The sequence below is a fragment of the Myotis nattereri genome, assembly GCF_964212035.1.
Source record: "Myotis nattereri genome assembly, chromosome: 14".
NCBI classification, from domain to species: Eukaryota; Metazoa; Chordata; class Mammalia; order Chiroptera; family Vespertilionidae; genus Myotis; species Myotis nattereri.
The window spans coordinates 52,465,223-52,485,930 of NC_138089.1; the positions used below are offsets into that span (position 1 = coordinate 52,465,223).

General features: G+C 50.6%; 1 protein-coding gene across 1 annotated transcript in view; it reads right to left on the reverse strand.

The window, feature by feature from the left end:
- LARS2 (leucyl-tRNA synthetase 2, mitochondrial) overlaps positions 1-20,708 on the reverse strand; it is a gene marked incomplete at its 5' end in the record, with an annotated part of 92,484 nt that overhangs the window by 37,479 nt on the left and 34,297 nt on the right. The window contains 3 exons of the mRNA XM_081106368.1: positions 3,983-4,142; positions 5,524-5,631; positions 16,520-16,663. Of these exons, the coding sequence (XP_080962494.1) occupies positions 3,983-4,142; positions 5,524-5,631; positions 16,520-16,663 (412 nt within the window). The remainder of the gene's footprint in view (positions 1-3,982; positions 4,143-5,523; positions 5,632-16,519; positions 16,664-20,708) is intronic.

Sequence of the window (20,708 nt, forward strand, 5' to 3'; positions counted from 1 at the left end):
GGTTTCGGTGAAACTATCTGTCTTAAAGGAAGCTGGTTACAAAGGCTGCAGCAGGGCGACAAGCCACACACACACCGACCTTCACTGCATACACATGGGACTGGAAACACGAATAAAGACCCAAAGAAAAGAGGCGAGAGGAGGAACTCAAGTAGTCAGTTCACTTGAGCTTCTTTATTAAATGGTTGGATTTTTTTCATCTTCTACATAAAAATTCTGTTAGGACAGTTTTTCAATGACAAAAACAACTGGTCTTTAAACTTAAATGTCAGCAGATATGCAAGGATCACACAGCAGTAGCCTGCATGCGTGCCACTCCTGGTCAAAATCTGTTTCTTCAAAAGAACAAAACTCAAGTCTGAAGTTCTTGATCAGGTCTAGTTTTCCCGTATTTTCTCCTCAATCCTGTGCCGGTGGCGTGAAGCAGGGAGGCGAGGAAATCATGGAGAGACCCAAAGCAGCTGAGGCGCGGCCCACGGCAGGTAGGCAGGTAGGTGACGCTGACACTAGTGATTACAGAGGGAACATTCCGGGCAAAAGGGCGCCCTCTGCTTAGGGCAGGTCCTTCACTCCCTCATGCTTCCAGTGCCCAGCAGAGCAGGGGGTGCCCGTGCAGGGATCCCCAGGGGCAGTCTGTGGAGGCGGGGTCTGTGGCCACTAGTGTGACCAGGGCTTCCTCTCCGAGGCCCTTGCCGTGCACATCAGCACAGCAGAGCTTCCGAGAGGTCCAGGGCAAAGGAGCCTGGTGACTTCGTTTATTGCAGGGTGTGTGGGCACAGCAGCTCTCCCCTCCCTGCCACCTCAGGAAGCTAGCAGAGACAGTTTGGTTAAAGAACAAACCAACCTCATGCTGCCACTGTGGAGGGAGGAGTTAGACAACAGTGAGCAATTAATTATTCAACGTTCTGGGGCTCTGCGTCAATAACAACCCTTGAGGGAGACCTCATTTACCCTCTTGGCAAAAGCATGCGTTGTGCAGGCCGCTGGTGACTCAGAGCTGGAATGTGTGGTTCCGAAGCCCCGGGGTCTGAATAATTTAATATTAGGAATGTGGGGAAAGCGCCCAGAAGCCAGGACAGCTTCTAGAACGCTGCCCGTAGTTCCCTCTTGATGCTTTTTAAAAAAACTTATCTTTATTGTTGAAAGTATTACAGATGTCCCTTTTTCCCCACTGACCCCCTCCGACCCTACTCCCGCCCCCCCCCCCCCCCCTTCACTGTACTATTGTCTGTCCATGGGTTATGCATATCTGCATACAAGTTCTCTGGTTCATCTCTATCCACACACACCCCCGAAATATGTCCGTCTGTTGTATGATGCTTTTCATGGTTCCTAGTTCCCATTAAGTCAGGGCTCATGTAACATGACTCAGTCAGAGGTGGTCAGCAAACTCGACTGCAAGGACTCTACAGGGAGGGACCTCACTTCTTTGCCTTCTTAAAGGAATCTGTGCCAAACAGCCCAGTTAGTCAATAATCAGTAACATCAGCAACCCAAGTCGGAAATCAGAAAGCTGTGTCTGACTTTGCCACCTTCCAGTAGTTCCCAGAGCTGTTCTGCCCCCGCCCCCATGCTGATGGACACTGTTATTCCGTCTTCACCTGCTCTCAGCGGATGGGGAAGCTGGCACTGCTGCCTCCACTCTGCCAGCCCAGCGCCACCCTGTCCAGGTGTGTCACCCCCTTCCTCAGAGCCAGTCACAACCGTGAGCTGCCATGACTTTCAGTGGTCGCCTCGCTAGCACTCAGAACCCGCAAAACCTGCCATCCAAGGAAAAACCGAGCCGCCTGGCAACCGGAGCCAGTTGGTGATGGCAAATGGCAATGTTCAGGTTTAAGGTGTAGCCTCAAAGGCCGAGGGAGGCCTAGAGCCATATTCACACGGTCATTTTAATTCACCTTTTGGGAAAACTGCATCCGTCTCCAAGCAATGTGGCCTTAAGTGACGAACGCCACAGCAGATGCAAATTAACCTAGGGGCTTTGAATAAACTGATATCTGCATAAAGAATAACTCCACTCTGAAAATGAGAATTGGAAAATTCAGAGCCGAGTGCAATGTTCCAGTTGGAATTATTTCAGGGATTATTAGAAAGAGGGGGGAACGAAGCTAACGAGTCATCCGGTGCCAAAATGAAACAATCGGACGCGCTGATTCCCAAATGATCACAAATACGCTGCTCTCTGCATTTGCTACTATAACTTCTTCCACATGAAAATGTTTTCAATGTATGTAGCGCTCTTCACGCCGGGATTCCTTCTCTGGTAACTTGCCAGCTCACGGATCCCCTATTAATATCACCTCCTTTAAATCTGTGTCCCCAAATAAACCAGAAGAAAACAAATCTAAGGGCTAGATGTTTACATTGTTCAGTTTTTCAATATTAGGCATTATTCAACCACCATGGCCCCGAGGAACCTCCAAATGCTCTAGAAGTAAAATTATGAGTTTTCTTTTGAAAGTGAACAGTTGAAAGGGTCCCAATTTTTTTGAATAGAAAAATAAAAGAGAGATAGGGACATTGGACTTTATGAGCACACATTGAAATTTCAACTCAAGAGAGTCATTTCTCGATTTCAATATAAAACAGCAAAAGAGATGAGATTGAGTTATCTGTGTCTTGCGCCAGCGTGGACTACACACGCATCTGGCCGCCTCCACCGTGACCCCTGTGAACAGTCATCTCTGTGTCCCCGAGTGCCTGGCGTGTGGCGGGCTCTCGGTCAGTGGTCCCTGCCTTGCACCCTGGCTCTAAGGCTGTATGTAAACGATCAGGAAATCTGAGCTGGGATGACATTGCCTATCCTTCCAACCTGATGTCAGGAAGTCTTTCATTCTGGTTACCTAAAGAAAAGCAATTTAAAAAAAATAAAAGCTTTGTATCACCGTCCAAAACATTTTAGTTAAATAAGACAAATAGATCCCAGTGATTGACTGTGTGTTGCAGTTGCTACTCTAGAAATATTTTTACAGAAATATTTACATTTCTCCAGAGACCTCCTTCTGATCCATCCCTCCGCCGGCCAGGATCCATCTCCCCTTCCTCTGGGAAGAGCCCCTGAGTTTGTTTTGCAGTCCCCGCCTTCCTCACTGCGTGGTCTTGGTGGTTTATCAGGGAAGGTCCCTGGCCTTCCCTTGGCCACGAAAAAGGCCAGGGACCCCAGTGACACTGATCAGACACCTTTCCCTGCAGCAGGAGTCCTGAACCACGTGCCTCAAGCCCTGAGGGCGAGGGTGAAGGCCAGAAGATTCCCGCAGTTCAAGAGACAGAACTAATTCCTGCTGCCCAAGTTCCCAGGGCTGCCGGTCCAAGTCCTCTTCCAGACTGGTTCTCCAGGGGTTCCTCCGGCCAGCAAGCTCCCCACAGCCTCCAGGAGGCTCCCCTCTCCCTCTGGGTTAGCCAGAGGCGGCTGCTGGCGGCAGCCACGGGCCCCAACGCAGTGGCACTCCCCAAATCCTCACTGACCAAGCATATTCACTATGCCAACTCCAGATCCGCTCGGTCCCGTCACTCAAGAGCTCTGCTGAGCAGGACGCTGCTCATCTGCTCAGATGACTACGTGAATCTGTTAAAGTAATAAAATTAAGTTGTTGAAAATGTTGCCTCCAGTTCTGTGGCTTCCTTCCTGCCCCTGTGCGTACGGTTTTATTTGATGACGGAATTATTAACGAAGCAGAAGATTCTGTTCCTATCAGAAAAGAGCTGTAGATCCAGATTCTATTTAAAGCGAATGCGTTGAGCTTCCCGACAGAAACTCAAGAAGCACACAATCTAGTAACTCAAAGTGAAGCCAGTGGGGCAACGTCACATGTTCAAAGTGCTTCTGTAATCCCCATGCCTTAAAATAAAAAACTAAGAAGTCAGGCCGAGGTGAAGACAAATCCCACGAGATGACATGTGAAAGACAGTGAACTTTGAAACGCCGTGAGGCATGATATAAGATATGATCCTCCTCCGTCTTAGCCTCAACTTGTCAACTCACCTCTGCCAGGGACCAGTGCCTTCCGCAAGGCTTCCTTTAGAGGGCTGTGCCCGTGTAGGAGCCTGTGGCCAGGAGTGACAGCAACGTGGGACGTGCCATAAATGGCCTCGGGGGTGGCAGTGTAGGCGGTCAGCTTCTCTCCTGTGACTTGCCCATCCACCTGCCAGGGGGAGAGCAGAGTAGTCATTCCTTTCTTAATCCTCCCTCTGGACTACTGTGCTCCCCAACCTCATCCCCTTCTCCCCACCCCTTCAACCACAAATAGTGGGGCCAGCTTCTGGCCACAGCCCCAGGGACGGGGGGTCAGAGATGAACCCGGCAGGGGCAGAGGAGGGCGGAAGAGGAGGATCACAGCTCCTCCTTCAGAAGCCCTGCCTGGTGCCCACCAGCAGGCCCACTTGGGCCCGGACTGAAGGTGATCAGAGCATGCTCAGAGAGATGCTGTCACAGCTGGAAATTTCACCACTTGCTTGGAAAAGCAGTGGAAGGAAACGCCCATGTCAGGGTCTGATTTTTCAAAGGTTTTAAAGCACACACCCTCTGTCTGATGGGGGCTCCCAGGTCTGAGGCCGGAGTAAGCTGGTCACGTGGGTGAGGACATGGCACGGGAATGGTGAGCTCAGTGACAGGCAGCAGGTGCTCAGTGGACACCAGCCAGGGCTGTCAGGAGGAAGGAGCCTGCAAAGGTGGGTCAACTCTGTCTCCCGGCTGCTGCCCCCTCTAAGGTTTTGATTGGGACTGAGGTGAGGGAAGGGTTTGGAGCTAAATGAACTGGGCAGACAGGTCTTGATGGAGGAGGCGACATCAGAAGGATAAAAAAGAACACCCAGCCAGGAAATGGCAACAGAGCAACTTTCCAGCCAGCAGAGACACAGAAGACAGTTCGAGGGGACCTTCCAGGGCAGGTGGCCTTCGGCAGTGACCTTCAGCAGGTCCCCTCTTGTGGACCCTGCGGAAGCCCAGACCCTAACAGCTTCACGTCTGTGTGGTACATGCATTCGTTAGCCGCGGCTCCCTGTTTTGGGACATGAACCCCCTCGAGGATACAGTGAGAGCTGTGGACCGGCTGCTTAGGAAGTGCCCACACACACATTCTGCACTTAATTTCAGGGAGTTCATGGACCCAACAGAACACCCTCTAGATCTGTGCTGTCCAACGTGGTAGCCAGAGCTACGTGCAGCCACGAGCACTTGAAATGTAGGTGCTTACAGGACAACGGCAGGATTCGAAGACTTTGTACTGAAACGGGAGTGTTAACAATAGTTAAACACTTCATACTTTTTAAAAAATTGCTCACATCTTGAAACAGTAACATTCTGAATAGAATGGGTTGAATAGAACATGCTATTGAAATTAATTTCACCTGTTTCTTTGCACTGTAAAGGTTGTGGCTACAGGGAAATTTGAAATTATGTGTGGGACTCGCGCTCTTTCCACTGGACACGCTGCCGTGGAGCCCCAGGTGCTGGGCTGGTCAAGGGGTTGCAACAGAGCAGAGCGCCTGGCCAGCACTGACTGCTGGGAAGGCTCCGCCGCTCACCTTTAAGGTGAAGTCCAGGTGGCAGCCCACACAGTCCCCGATCCAGTGGGCCTGCATGCCTTTGATTCCATACCACTCCGGGAGGTCTGCCAACGCGTCCCGCATGGCCTGTAGGGAAGAGAGAGAACGGAGAGCGAAATGCACAGGTTTGAGAAAGTGAATGATTCGGGGCTTGCTGAGGAAGGACTGGGGGGGAGAGGGAGGGACATGGGGGGAGGCTCAGGAATTAGGCCTCTTCTTGTTCGTCTGCCAATCAGAGGGGCCCAACAGAGGTGAGAAGCAGAGGCGCTTGCTCATCAGGACTCAGTTTCATGCGATGGGTCTGGCCAATGCCTCTATTCATTGGGGGCCTGGGCACATGCAAAGCAGGATGTGCCAGAGCCCCCACATGAAGGTTAAATATAGTCACTCCCCCTTATCCCTGGGGGATGCGATCCAAGACCCCAGTAGATGCCTGAAACCACAGATGGTGCAGAACCCAATATATACTATGGTTTTTCCTATGTGTACATTCCTATGATAAAGTTTAGTTAATAAATCAGCATAGTAAGAGATTAAAAACAATAACTAATATTAAAATAGAACAATTTTAACAATAAAAGTTGTATGAATGTGGGCCTCTCTGGTAACTGAGTCGGCTAAGTGACTAGCGGGCAGGTAGTGTATACAGCGTTGGACAAGAGGGATGAGTCACATCCTGGGTGGGATGGGGAGTGACTGAGCAAGATTTCCTCATGCTACTCAGGACAACGAACAATTTAAAACCTATGACAGCTTACCATTTGCTGTCACAGGTTTTTAATTGCTCGTTGTCCTGAGTAGCACGAGGAAATCTTGCTCAGTTATGCTAAGTGAAATAAGCCAGTCAGTGAAAGATAAATACCACATGATCTCACTCATTTGTGGAATATAAAGAACATTATAAACTGTTGAACAAAAATAGATTGAGGCAAAGAAACATCGAACAGACTGTCAAACTACAGCGGGAAGGTAGGGGAGGGTTGGGGGGAATAAGAGATCAACTGAAGGACTTGTATGCATGCATATAAGCACAACCAACAGACACAAGACACTGGAGGGGAGAGGGAGAGTGCAGGGTGGGGGGTGGGGGGTAGGGGTGGGTAGGGGAGGCCAAGGGGAGGTCAATGGGGGGGGGGCGGGAAGGAGACATATGTACTACTATTTGTAATACCTTAAATAATAAAATAAAATAAAAATAAAACCTGTGACAGCACCTGACGCCTCTCTGTCCCCTGCATTGCTGAGCCTTGCCGATAAGCCCTCTGGGTGAGTTTTCCTCTAGGTTGCATTGTCTAGGCTGGGAGACTTCTTATGGAGGTGCTTTGCTTAAAGTATTCAGATCTCAGAGAGGACAAAAGATTGAACTAGAATGAAATGGGAATATTTTGATATGCTAATTATGGGAGAGAGAAAAACCCTCCTGCTTAATGCCTTACCAAATTTATGAAATTTTTTTAAAAATGAAAGCAATTTAAAAAGAAACCAAATGAAATCAACATCTTGAGAATAACCCAGCAAGCCCTTTTTAGTCCCCACTGAGAAATGAGCATTATTCAGGGCTGGTTTTTGATGAACACCTGCTCTGAGCAGCCTCTCCCTCATCCCGGGGCTGGCCCTGCTCCACCAGAACAAGAGGGTGGTGAGTATTCACAGCCCTACGGTTGTTTGGTCTAAAGACCTGATTTTGTTTGTTTGTCTGATTTAGGTTTTCGTTGAGATGACAGCCTGCCTCCCTCTGCTGGTGTTGCAATTACAGTGGTAGTACATGGGATTCAGCTCCTTTCATGCCCTTACATTTGGCAAACACTTGGCAGCGACTCCCTCCCCCACCCTGGCCAACCTGGAATTATGGAAATCTTACTGGTTCACAGAATCCAGACACCTTGGGAGAGAGCAGGTTTTGAGACTCTTTTTTAAAGGGCTATAGAGTTAATGCCTTTTCAGGTAACATGGAGGGAACCCAGCATGTGAGAGCCGAAAGCCGAGCTATGCTGGGAGATGGACTGTGCTCTCTCCGAGCCCCCTCCATCAACTGCCAGAGCTTGGGCACAACCTGGAAGCCATTCGTTTATTCAGCTCCCTCATTTAACAGATGAAAAAGGGCTCACTCAACCAAGTCAATGGCAGCCTAATATCACGAGTGATCTAAGTCTTCAGATCAGATATACTGTGCTCAGTTTCCTGGTCTCTTTAGGTGAATTAAACAAAAGATAACATCTTCCACATGTAAAACCTAGAAATTCATTATATAAGTGGGCTTCTCGTTCCATGTTTTACAAATAATTCCTGCATTTACTGCTCACCTGAAGCCACATTGTTGTGGTTATTGTTGAGCGTTTAGAGAAACCCCGTGGCTTACAAAAAGGCCTCACAATCACTTAGCTGCGATCGGCCTGCAAGCACGGCCCCTGCGGCCCTGTACGTACCATGTGGATGAGAATGCTGTAAGGAGTTGAACTGAACTGCCTATTAACGAGTCTGACTTATGAGCCCATGTTTAAGAACAGGAAGTGGAAGGAGACAGGCTAAAGCCCGCATCTAATCAAAAGAGGCTTTCGTAACACAAAATCTAATCAGGAAGAAGAAGGAGGAAGGTTAAAGTGAAAAGCTGAGGATAAAAAGAGGATTAGATAGAACCTGGCCAATCAGACCCTTTCTTTTCTTTTTTTTTTATTAAATATATTTTATTGATTTTTTTACAGAGAGGAAGGGAGAGGGATAGAGAGTTAGAAACATCGATAAGAGAGAAGCATCGGTCAGCGGCCTCTTGCACACCCCCTACTGGGGATGCGCCTGCAACCAAGGTACATGCCCTTGACCGGAATCGAACCTGGGACCCTTCAGTCCCCAGGCCAGCGCTCCATCCAGTGAGCCAAACCAGCTAGGGCCAGACTCTTTCTTCAAAGACACTGAAATAAGGCCAGAAATAAGTCCTTACTTCCCTAGGGAAGACCGTGTGTGCGCTAACGCATTAACCACCACATGCAACGGGACCACAAGTGAGGATTCTCGAAGTGGTTTTTAAAACAAGATACATTTCAGGAGACCTTGGATGAACAAATGCAAGCAAAATGAGAAATCCAAACCTTTTAAAACCATTAGCTTAGATTTATTAGCTCCCACGGGAGGGGGAGAGGCTGCAAAGCCAGGACCTGGAGAGCTGGGCATAGATTTGAGACAGCATGAAAGAGACAAGATGAAATGGGGAGACGTAATTAAAACGGGTACTTTTTAAAAGCTTAACACTTAGCCTCCTTCTGAATCAGTGTGGTTTGATTAGCAATTAATTTGTATTACAATCTGTATGTTTTTTCTAAAACTTTTTCTTGTTGCCAAGGTTTCTTTATTCTTCTTTAAAAAATCATTTCAGTGCATTCACTCTAAAAGCACAGTGTATATTTGAGTTCTAATAAAGGAAAATCAATTCCGAAAGAAGTAAGATGTTTAACAATCTAGAATATCCTCTTTAGAATATGCTAGAGGAATAAACCTTCTCTCATCCAAGCCTCATTCCCCTGCAGGAAGTTAGGCACAAAGATTTATCCATTAAAAATCTCATCTGGCGGGATGTTTACCTCCCTCTGACAGCCCTGTGCTAACTTCTCTTCTGAAATGTTTTATGTATGTCTAGCGAAATCCATTTGTTGTGACTCTCAGTGCAAAGGATTTATTTACAAATACAGTTCGCTCTTTTTTTAAGAATCTTTATTGTTGAAAGTATTACATATGTCCCCCCTTTTTCCCCCATCGACCCCCTCCAGCCCACCCCACCCCCACCCCCACCCCCACCCCCACCCAGTTGGCTCTCCAAGAGTGCCAGTACCAGTGAGGAGCTACTAACCCAGAAGGGTGGCAACCACGTGTAAGTGAGGAATCCTGCTAATGAGATGTGCCTGGGCCACAGGCGCAGGCTCGAGGGGTGGCAGGGGCAAAGGACAAGAGGCGCCCACCAGCCCACACGGACAGCAAGTGCGCATCTCAGAGCCACGTGAAAGTGCTACCGTGTAGCTTCCCAGCGGCTGGGAGGACAGACGGGCCTTCTGGGTGGGGCCGTCGGGGTGGCCCGCGTGCGTGCTCTGTGGGAGAGCATGTGCAGAAGGAACCCTGGAAGCCAGCGAGGCTAACCTCTTCGTACCCACCTAGCCATGCATTCACGATGGCCACACTTACCAGCCTTTGCCACCCCTTCCCACCGCCTTGTCAGCGGCAGGACTGTTCGAAGGCCACTGACTTCCAGCAGACAGTGCTGGAGGTTCTGAAATGTCACCGCCACCCTCCTAACGACGCCGATGCCGGAGGCCAAGCCCTCCCAACGACAGAGCCACCTGTCTGATGAGCCAGCTTCCGATTCCCTGAGGCCACCACCTCATCTCACTGCCGTGGGACCCAGGACAGAGAGAGGCTGTGCCTGCACCCCACCGTGGCCTGAAAGGGCAGCTCTGTTCCGGGAAAGAATAAAGTGGAGACAGCCATCCCAGGGGACAAGCTGCTCAATTGCCTTCAGCTTGGAAGCTTGCCTACAAATGTACAGCTTCCAGAACATAAGACCGTCCTTTCCCAGACTCTCGGGTCTGAAGACGTGTAAACCAAGGCCATCGCAACCCAGCTGTTAGGCTGCTTGGTTCTGTGGGTCTCAAAATGACAAGTCATCATGGAAATTTTGGAAAAGACAGAAAGGATGAAGAAAAATACCAATTACACACGTCGACTGAAGCAGCCAGGGTGACCACCATTAATATTTTATTCTGTACCTCCCATCCTACTTGCTCCCGTCTTCCACTGACGCTAAGATGCACGTTTCCCCACAAGCTCTGAAACGGGGCCGTGTCTTGCAGTCAATGGTGTCTTTGATTGACAGCATTTTTCTTTCTCCGTGGAGCATAACATCTAAAACCAATGGTGTTAGAACTGAAGAAATACAGTAGGAGTGTGTGTGCCTGTGTGCACGTTCTTACACAGGTAAGGCCATGCTCTTAATATATTCTTTTTAACGACAGCCTGCATTTTACCAAGGTTTGTAACTTATCACAGTCCTGGAAATGATCAAGTCTCTATTTTGAGCAAAGCTGACCCTAGAGCTGACCACCTGGAATAGTCAGCAAACCACAGAGACATGGGAAGGTGCTGTGGGACACGGTCCCTTTCTAGAAGAGCAGACTTATTTTGAAAACAAAACAATGTAATATGGAGCCATGCGTATCTGTTGTGACTGTTTCCTTAACAGCAGCGGCGGCCACGGGCTCAGTCTCCTGCTCCCTGAAGGCCCCAGGATAAGGACAGGGCGTTGGGGCGGAGAATAATGATGCAGAACATGACCCAGCTCCCGCTCCGAGAGGCCAGCAGGCCAATTCCATCAGGAACAAACTAGAAAACCGCGCTTGCCATTACCGGCCTTCTGTGCCCGCTCCCGTACCTATCACATTTCCTGACTTGCTAAGGCCCTGCCTTCCTGCAACACACACAGACGGTCTGCCTTCTGCACGAGGGTCTCGCTTGGTTGCCTGGGAACCAGTGCTCAAGAGCAGGTGGAAGAACGCAGGTCTGGGACCGAGGGGACTCGGGTCGGGCCTGGCTTTCCTGGGCTCGGGGTGACTCAGTTATACAATGAGGGATGGGCTGGCTCAGTCATTTTGCTGACACCTCCGCTGGCAATCAGCGCCCCAGGCGGCAGGAGAAGGACAGGATGTGCGCTGCTTGAAATAAAGCAACACCTATCCCTCTATTTTAATTTGGTTTCAGACATCGGATTGATGTTGTGACTCTGAGCAGCAGTAAAGGCATGAGGGGTTTTTTCCTGCCATTTGTTTCTCAGATCAGGACAGAGATTCAAAAGCTTGGGGGACTCTGAGCTAAAGGTAGGGGAACCTGCTCAGTGCTCCCTCAAGTGTCCTCTAGCTTTAAAATCCAAAGGTCTTCCTGAGCTAATGAGGCTCATTGGGGACACTTGCCAGCTCTCCCCGGCACACCCAGGGGCCCCACTTCCCCCAGCAAGGGGCTAATAAGTTCCCTGCCCCTGGAGTCCATGCTCACAGCGCTGCCCCGATCGAGACCACGCGGCTGTGACTGGGCAGCGGTGCGGACGTTCGGAGGTGGGCAGAAGGCGCTGTGTTTAGGGAGAAGAAATCTAATCGTCTGTGTCATCTAGAAACCCCAGAGGTTTCTAATCCCAGAGCCAGGCCCAGCCCTGCACCAACTCTGGTGACTTTTCCAGGCAGGAGCTCCCAGCTGCCTCCTGCTGGCTGGGGCTGGGTGGGGACACATGCCTGACCCGCTCTAGGCAGCCCCCTGCTCACCTGGGACGTGCTGGGAACCGTCAGCCTCAAGCACCTACTTTCCTTGAGTCTTGGCCCCCCTCCCACTCCTGCCCACTCTCACCCCCAGGACTTGAGGGGTGGGTGGGGATGGCTCCCCCTGTGCCCGTGCGTCCCTCTCCCCCCCAGGAGGGCTGAGAGGACAGGACAGGATGGAAGGTGAACTGCGTTCACCCTCAGGCTTAGGAGAGGGAAGATCCGGGAGTGGCAGGTTACAGAGGAGAGAAGATATCACACAGAAGGAGCAGACGAACAGCTCCCTCGCTCCGTGCGACAGGGAGTGTGAACCGATCCCAGGACAGAAGCCTCTGCTGTTTCTAGAAGAGACAGTGATTCCGGCAGGATGCTCACTCGGGGCTGAACGTGCCAGCCGGGGCCAGAGCTGAGCGGCTGGGGCTCCCTGCCACTCGGGAGTTATAAGGGGGGCCATGAGGCCACCCCCAGCCCAGAATGACCACAGAGGGACGTGGTGGAGATGAAGGCAGTAATAGCTTTAAGGCCCCGGGGCTGGTAAGAGGGAACCCAAGCATGGCCACATGAAATCTGGCTCCGCCCGAGTCCTCACGGCCTTTATCCCAACACCCTGCAGAGGAGCTGACGGCTCCTTAAACCTTTCTCACTTGCTCCTCTTGGTTCTCAGAAACTTTCACCCTCAGCCAATATCGCCCTTGTTCGCACACATGGGAAGACCCAGGCTGCACACACGGGAGGAGGCAGGGACCACGGCTCTCCTGGAGGCAGGAGGCAGGGTGGGGCCAAGTCGCCAACCTCACTGACCAGTCCATCTGCTACGCTTTCTGGGCGGGGCAGGTGAGGGTTGCTGTTACCGGAGGCCTTTCCTAGCAGTACCTGTGAGCCAGCCTCTGTTCCGGGGCCGAGGGCGGGTCTGAGACAGCCAGGAAACAGGCCCAATTCCCAGAGAAAGCCAGACGCTTTCACGAGCCACTCTGGGCTCAGGACTGGAACCAGGCTGCCCAAGGGCTCCAGAGTGCCGGGGACTCTCAGGCCCCAGGGGCGTGGGCTGGAGACGTACCTGCCCCATTGCTCCTCCTGCTCCATCCTCCTCCTCTGGCTCCCCACAAGCTCTTGCCTCGCACCCCACTTCCCCTCCCTCCCCATCTCTCCAGCCCCTACTTTCACTCTTTGCAGGCCCAAACAGGACCGGTGCATTCTTCCAAAGGCACCTCTACTTCACCGGCAAGGTCACAGGTGAAATCAAGAGACACATGGGGGGCAGGGAAGGGGGGCTAGTACCTCCCGTCCCCCTGACTTCATAAGGGCTCATGGCTGCCCCTCTGCTTCTGGCCAACAGAACTGTTCTTAGAAATACAGTGAGGCGTGAGTTTCCTGCACGTCTGGAAGGGAACAGAGCGCTCCCTTGCAGACATCCTGCACTCCCTGTCTCCTCACCTCCTCCATGATGCCTTCCCAGCCCCTGGGCAGACCCGGGCTCCTCCTGGCCTCCCATGCACTGTCCTGCAGGTGGCGTGATCCCCCTGGGCTGTGGCTGCTCCCGTCCGCCACTGTCTCCCACGTTAGCCTCCAAGCTCCGTGAGAGCAGGGACCTCGCTGTGCTCTTCTGTATTCTGAGCACCTCACCCGGGGTCTGGCCAGGCACCCAGTAACATCTGGGGAAAGAATGGGCGAATTCAGACGACCTGAGACGCAGTACAGACTGCCCGTTAAGAGCTCAGGCACTCGGACTGGAATCCCAGTGCTGTTACGTATTAGCAGTGTGAGCCTCAGTTTCCTCATCAGTAAAATGGGACTAACAGGAGGCCCACCCTCAAAGGACTGATGTCAGGGTTAAATAAGATGGTGAGGTAAAGGCCTGAGCACCGACCGGATCGGGGCAAGCAGGGAGGAGTGAAAGGTGTGGACCTGCTCATGTCCCCGCAGTCGCCAGGGAGTTCCTGAAAATCTGGAAACTATAACCACCAACGTGGGCTGGACTGAGCACCATTGGGGTGTGGTTCTGTCCATCGTAACACCAGGAGGAGCCCACGAATAGTGCCCGCGAGCCGGGCCCTGCGAGGAAACAGCCTCTGGGGGCCACAGGAGGCAGCCGCAGAAATCAAACCCACGGATCTATTAGAAAAGCTCAAATGGGAAGCCAAGGTCGCTTCCGGGCGTCACCCGCTGTCGGGAACCGGGCGTTGGCTCCACCACACTCGGAGCCTTTTCCTTTCTGTATGTGAGGCTCCCTGCCCCTCCCCTCCAGCGCGGCCCACAGGTTCCTCCCACACGTCTCAGCTGTTCCTCACTGCTCCCACCACAGGTCTCCTTCCACAGAGCGTGCGGCTGAAAGCACTTTTCATGTCTCACAAAGCAGACAAGCCTAGCAAACGCCGGGTGGGGGGTGAGGGGAGAAAAATCAAATACATCGCAGAACAGCCTTAATGAGGCGATTTTTCTGTTCCAGGGCTCCCTGTCATTTTCACATCAGGCACCGTCTTTATAATCTGGAAGTTAAGTGAATGAAAGGCTGCGCCACAGCCATGTTCCCGAGCAGACCACCAGCTGCACGCGGAGCCCGCAGAGCTGCCAAATCAGGTGCAGATACGAAGCCCTAAATATAACGGAGGGCACAGCTCCTGGCCACCCAGCCCCATTCCCCACCCCCTCCCCCAGCCCCGTGACTGCAGAGCCTGAAAGCCGAGCCTGCTTTCCTCGGCCCCTCGACGCTGGGGCTGAAAGCACACAGTGGGCTCTTGCTGGGGATGCCACGGAAGCTCCTGCGTTCCAGATAAAGCAGCGGTCAGTCACCCACCCCTCCCACGCGAGTTTATAAAAGCACACATCTGGCCCAGCCGGTTTGGCTCAGCGGATAGAGCGTCGGCCTGTGGACTGAAGGGTCCCGGGTTCCATTCCGGTCAAGGGCACGTGCCTGGGTTGCGGGCTTGATCCCTAGTAGGGAGCGTGCAGGAGGCAGCCAATCGATTCTCTCTCGTCATTGATGTTTCTATCTCTCTCTTCCTCTCCTTTCCTCTCTGAAATCAATAAAAATAAAAGCACGTATCGGACCATGCCATTCCCTTCCTCAGAATCCTTTGAGAGTTTCCCAGGGCCCCCATGATAAAGTGCAAATTCCTGAAGACCTAAAGGCCCTGCCTGATGGGCCCCTCACCACTGCCCCAGCTTCGCCAGCCCTGCCTCTCCCGGCTCTCCGATATTCCCTTCCCTCACATTCCTTCAGTTCCTCAAACTGTCACGTAGACTTCTGCTTTAGGGTCACCACACAGGGTTGTTCCTTAGTTGGGAGGCTCCCCTCCAGCTTTATGGCCCACTCAACCCTTGCTCGCCTGCCTGCGTCCTAAACAGGGAAATTTCCCATTTCGGATATCATACTTTTCTGTTCTAGACTGCCAGTGTTTGTTTGTTTTGAATAGTTTCCATTTCTCTTGTGAGATTCCCCACTGTTCACTCATTATGACCATCTATTCCTTTAAGTTCCAGATCAGTTATATAACAGATGCCTCTGACTTCATTTCCTAATTCCAACTTCTGGGTCATCTCAGGAACTATTTCCTTTTTAAAATTTTTATTTCTGGGCCTTTTTCAACTTTCTTGACTATGGGTCACATTCCCTGATTCTCTACAAAGCTGGATATTTTTCATTACATGTTGAACATCACAGGTGAAACCAACCTTGCAGGGAGTCTGGATTATGTTGTCTCCCTTTAAAGGTGTTGAATTTTGTTCTAAAAGTTCCTTGTGAACCTGTCAGGCTTAATTTTTTTTTTTACTAAGATGAGTCTATTTTAATTTTGTCCTCATTCCTAGAGTGTTACCTATATGTCTAATATATCGCTTTGTGGGGGTGTCAAATGCAGACTTTCGTCTAGGCCCTACCTCCAAGGTCTCTGAGCACCGTGCAACCCTGGTAGCTCGGCTCTCTCTCGGTCCCACAGCAAACATTTCCAATGGGCCTTATGGAGCCTTGCTCCGTGCAGCCCTCAGCCAAGAGCCAGCAGTGAACACAGATTTCTGCCCACTCCTACCACTCCCACTTCTTCTGATTTTCAGGGCAGACCAAGAGCTGACCTCCAAAGACAGCTTTTTCAATAAATGTGCACAGGAGTTCAGCAAGAACCCAGCAAGTCACCATGGTAACTAGCGTTTCTGATGAACAGCTGAAAATTCACAGCTGACAATTTAAAGAATAATGCCCCTCAGTTAGGTTATTACATTTCCAACTTGAGGCAGAGGTCAAAACAGAAGAGCTAATTAGGTGGCTTTTCCACAACGCCTGCTACAGAGCCACGGACGCGTCTGGGGCTGCCTGTCAGCAGAGAGGGGCTCCCACTGCCGGGAAGTTACAGAGAGCTAGGTCCTCAGCCTGTGCTTCTCCTCCGGTCTCTCAATAGCACTGTGCTAAGCAGTTCCAGTGAGTACGTTTCCAAATCCATGCGCTACTCTCAGTTGTGTTCTGAATAGATTATAATGGAAAAATAGCCTCATTTAAGAAACATCTTTTAACCGAGGGGAAAACGGGGGGGTGGGGGGGGGGGGAGGAGGGGGCGGGGAGAAAGAAAGGAACGTCTTTTGCGTGAGAGAGCTGGGGGTCATCTATGCATACGGCGTTGGTCGTTGGTGCTGCCCGCCAACGTGCACACGTTAGTGGGGAGCCTGCATTAGTGGGGAGCCTGCGGGCCCACACTCACCTTTGCATAAGCAGTTGTCTTGAGGAACCACTGCCTGAGGTACTTCTGCTCCACCTTCGCTCCGGAGCGCCACGAACAGCCCTGCTCATCCACCTGCTCGTTGGCCAGGACTGTTTGGTCCACGGGGTCCCAGTTAACCAAGGCCTGCACCAACCATGAAACAAAATGGTGAGGACACTGAAAGACCCCTCAAGGCTCCTCCCAGGTGAGGAATCTGCAAACGCAGCACCTCTGCTCGGGGACTCGAGGAGTCTGCATCCCCTCAGAGTACCGTGCGGCCAGGAAACCACCAGCGAGCTGTAAGAAGCGCAGGGAACGGCCTCTGTGCCTCCCTCCCATTAGAATACGCTTCGGACGGAAGCTGTAAGCACGTGTCTAGCTCAGGCTTGGTATCTTCTTGCATGAAAGGATGAACTGGCAGGACTTGAAGTCTGAGTAAACAGAGAAAAAGAAGTAACAATGGCCCTAGCCGGCTTGGCTCAGTGGATAGACCGTCGGCCTGCGGACTGAAGGGTCCCAGGTTCGATTCCGGCCAAGGGCACATGCCTGGGTTGCGGGCTCAATCCCCAGTGGGGGTGTGCAGGAGGCAGCCAATCAATGATTCTCTCTCATCATTGATGTTTCTATCTCTCTCTCCTTCTCCCTTCCTCTCTGAAACCAATAAAGAAATATATTAAAAAAAAAAAAGAAGTAACAATGGTACCTAGAGCCTAGCAGAAATCAGTTATTTTAGGGTAAACGAGTATATTAACTTTAATATAAATAGCTAACCATTACCGAATGACCACCGTGTGCTCGACGCTGGCTAAGTGCCTTCCTAATGCTGGCTTTCCGCATCCTCACGACAACCTTTTAAGGCATGAATAGTGTTACCCCCACATTGCAAAGAAGGATACTAAGGCACAGAGGTCAAATAACCTGTCAAAAGTCACCCAGGAAGTGAGAGAGACAGGATCAGAACTCAGACTATGGGAACTCTACAAATTGTCTGCAATTTTTTAAGAATTTTATCTCTGGTACTAGTAACAGTAGGGCTTCCCTAAATCCTACAAAAACAGTCACTTTATTCCATTTAAATGACTGTATCACATATGTAGAGTAGTGCGAATAAATCTTACCACCACCCATATCAAGATATAGAGCATTCCCAATACCCCCCCAAATTCTGTTGTGTCGTCTCGCAATCAACATCTGTCCCTAGAAGGTAGCAATCTTTTGAGATCTTTCTGAATACTTTTATGTGGCTGAGAGACCCTGTAATCTCAACGACTGTGAAGTTTCCCTCCATAGCTCTAATTCACGTCTATCTTCATGTAAAATAAATACCTCTGCCATTGATGTCATCTCTTTACTACATTTAGGTACAACTTAGTGCAAAGATGTCAATGAGTACAGAGTTTGGGCACTAAAATATCCTGGCTTGATAAGCACTGTTATTTTAAATATGTTTTTATTGATTTTCAGAGAGAAGAAGGGAGAGGGAGAGAGACATAGAAACAGCAATGATGAGAGAGAATCATTGATCGGCTGCCTCCTGCACTCCCCCTACTGGGGATGGAGCCTGCAACCCAGGCATGTGCCTTGACCTGGAATCAAATTATGACCTCCTGGTTCATGGGTGGATGCTCAACCACTGAGCACACCAGTCAGGTTCTCATTGTTATTTTTAATTTTAATAAGCAATTCTAATAAGAGATTGTGCCGAATATTGTCTATTTGCCCCTCCAAATCCTCTTTCCCTCTTCTGCACCCTGGCTTGTCCTCTGGCTGGGTTCAGCCAATGAGAGGCGCCCTGGCCTCCTTCCAGCTGGGCTGTGGCTGGAACACCGAAGGCACAGCCCCTGCCCTCTGTCACAGTTACTGTCTTCCTAGTTCCAGTGCCTGCTCCCTGAGGTCGCCCATTAACCCTACTGAAACAGTCCCTTTATAACATGATCCTTTCGGCCGCACCCTCTACTTCCTGCTGGACCCTGACTGATCCAGAGACATATCTGAAATCTACATAAAAAGGAGGGTGGAGGATAGGCTAACCCATCTGTTGGTAGTGATTTTACAACTGGAAGGCAGCATGGCCACCAAAAAACGTAAGCCTGTGAAGCCTGCAGTCAGTGGTAAAGCCATGCAGTGAGTGACTCCCCTCATTCCAGGGCCCCCCACGCCTTGAGTATACAGAGATAAAATATTAACCTTAGAGATGAAAACTCTAGGCTGATAAACCAAGAGTGATTTACTTATCTGTTATTATTGCCTATATTAAGCGTTGGGAGGGATACCATTTAAAATAACCAGCCCTAGCTGGTTGGCTCAGTGGATAGAGCAAACTGAAGGGTCCCAGGTTCCATTCCAGTCAAGGGCACATGCTGGGGTTGTGGGCTCGATCCCCAGTAGGGGGCATGCAGGAGACAGCCAATCAATGATTCTCTCTCATCATTGATGTTCCTATCTTTCCCCCTTTCCCTTCATCTCTGAAATCAATAAAAATATATTTTCAAATAAAATAAAATAAATAAGGTAGCCCTAGCCAGTTTGGCTCAGTGAGTAGAGCGCCGGCCTGCAGACCAAAGGGTACCATGTTTGATTCTGGTCAAGGGCACGTACCTCGGTTGCAGGCTCCTCCCAAGCCCAGGCTCTGGTAGAGACTTCTGCAGGAAGCAACCAATCAATGTGTTTCTCTCACATCGATGTTTCTTTCTCTCTGTCCCTCTCTCTTCCAATCTCCCTAAAAATCAACGGAAAAATATCCTCGGGCAAGAATAAAAATAGATAAATAAATAAATAAATGAATGAATGAATGAATGAATAAATAAATAAATAAATAAATAATAAGGTAAAAAGAAAGAGCCAAGTGTTGTTTAGTATTGTGGAAAGTTCTTTCAAATGGGAGCCCGCCCCACGCCCTCCCCAAAAACCCACACAGAACTAAAACTGTATAAAATATAAAACGGAGATAAAAAGCCCTATATGCTTCCATCTGTGCCTCCCGCCCCCCACCAACCTCAGAGGATCAGGAAGAAGCAAACACTCAATACTGCCGATCGCAGAAACAAACAGGACTCTATTTTCTTATCAACAGTTCCCACACGGCCCCGGCATCTCCCCCGCTCTAGGTTACAAAATGCAAGGAGGAAGGTGTGTTCCTAAGAGGCTTACAAGTTATAACAAAACCCTGGTGTCGGATGAGAGACAAATAAAAGCAAAACACAAGAGCAATTTTTCCCCAGAGAAAGTCTTGGGGGAAGAGGAAAAACACCAAAGGAAATAGCATTTCAGATCAAAGATGCGTCAGCTGTGAGAACCCACTCTTGTTTCTTCCCACGATCTGATCCGCCTCAACCACAGAGATGCCGGGTCCAGGCTCAACCTTCCCGCGGTGGGTCGGGGGGGGGGGGGGGTCGGGGAGGGGAGTGTTACCCCAGGGGTGGCCGCAAGGCAAGACCCTGGCATCTGGGCGCTGCACGTGCAGCCTCTCCACGCCCTGGAGCTGCTCCCAACGCCCTTTCCCGGGTCTCCTCTCTCACTAACAGTCTCTAGCACACGGCTTCCCTCGGAGCCAGGGCTCTTTACAACATCCCCGGTGTCCACGTTTTGAACATGTACTTTGATGGACACCCTGATTGTCAGGCAAGCACAGTCTTGCTACATAGAATACAGTTTCTGGACAACCTCACCTGGCTGACATGTGTGTTCCCTATTCCCCGCTGAAGCCAACTCCACGCTCCTCTACCGTTCACTAGCCACACTGGCAGGATCTGAATTTGAAAATCAACCTTCAGTCGATACGGAAGCGGCTGAAACGCCTGCCCACTTGGCCCACTGCTTCCCTCACACAAGTCATCTGGTAACTCTGCAGAAAGAGGGACTCCAAATAAGAGAATGTCCCCAGCTGATCCAGGGTTAAACATGAGGATTAAACTTTTTTTGTCTGGGTGTTGATGGGAAGCTTTTAGAAAGCATTTTAGGAATGCGTTCCATGACACCATTAGGCTCTCAAGGATGCTGGCGACTGTGGGCTCCACTGGGGATCCTCAAGGCGGCGACATCCTGATTTTGAGCTTATACGCTCCCTTCTCTGCGACACAGCAGCTGCGGTGCCCCCTGCCCGCGGCCTCCTGTGCCACCCCTCACCTTTTCTCATCTCATCTTCCTCTTGCTTGGGTTCTCTCCCCTCACCTCCCTGGGCCTCGCTTTG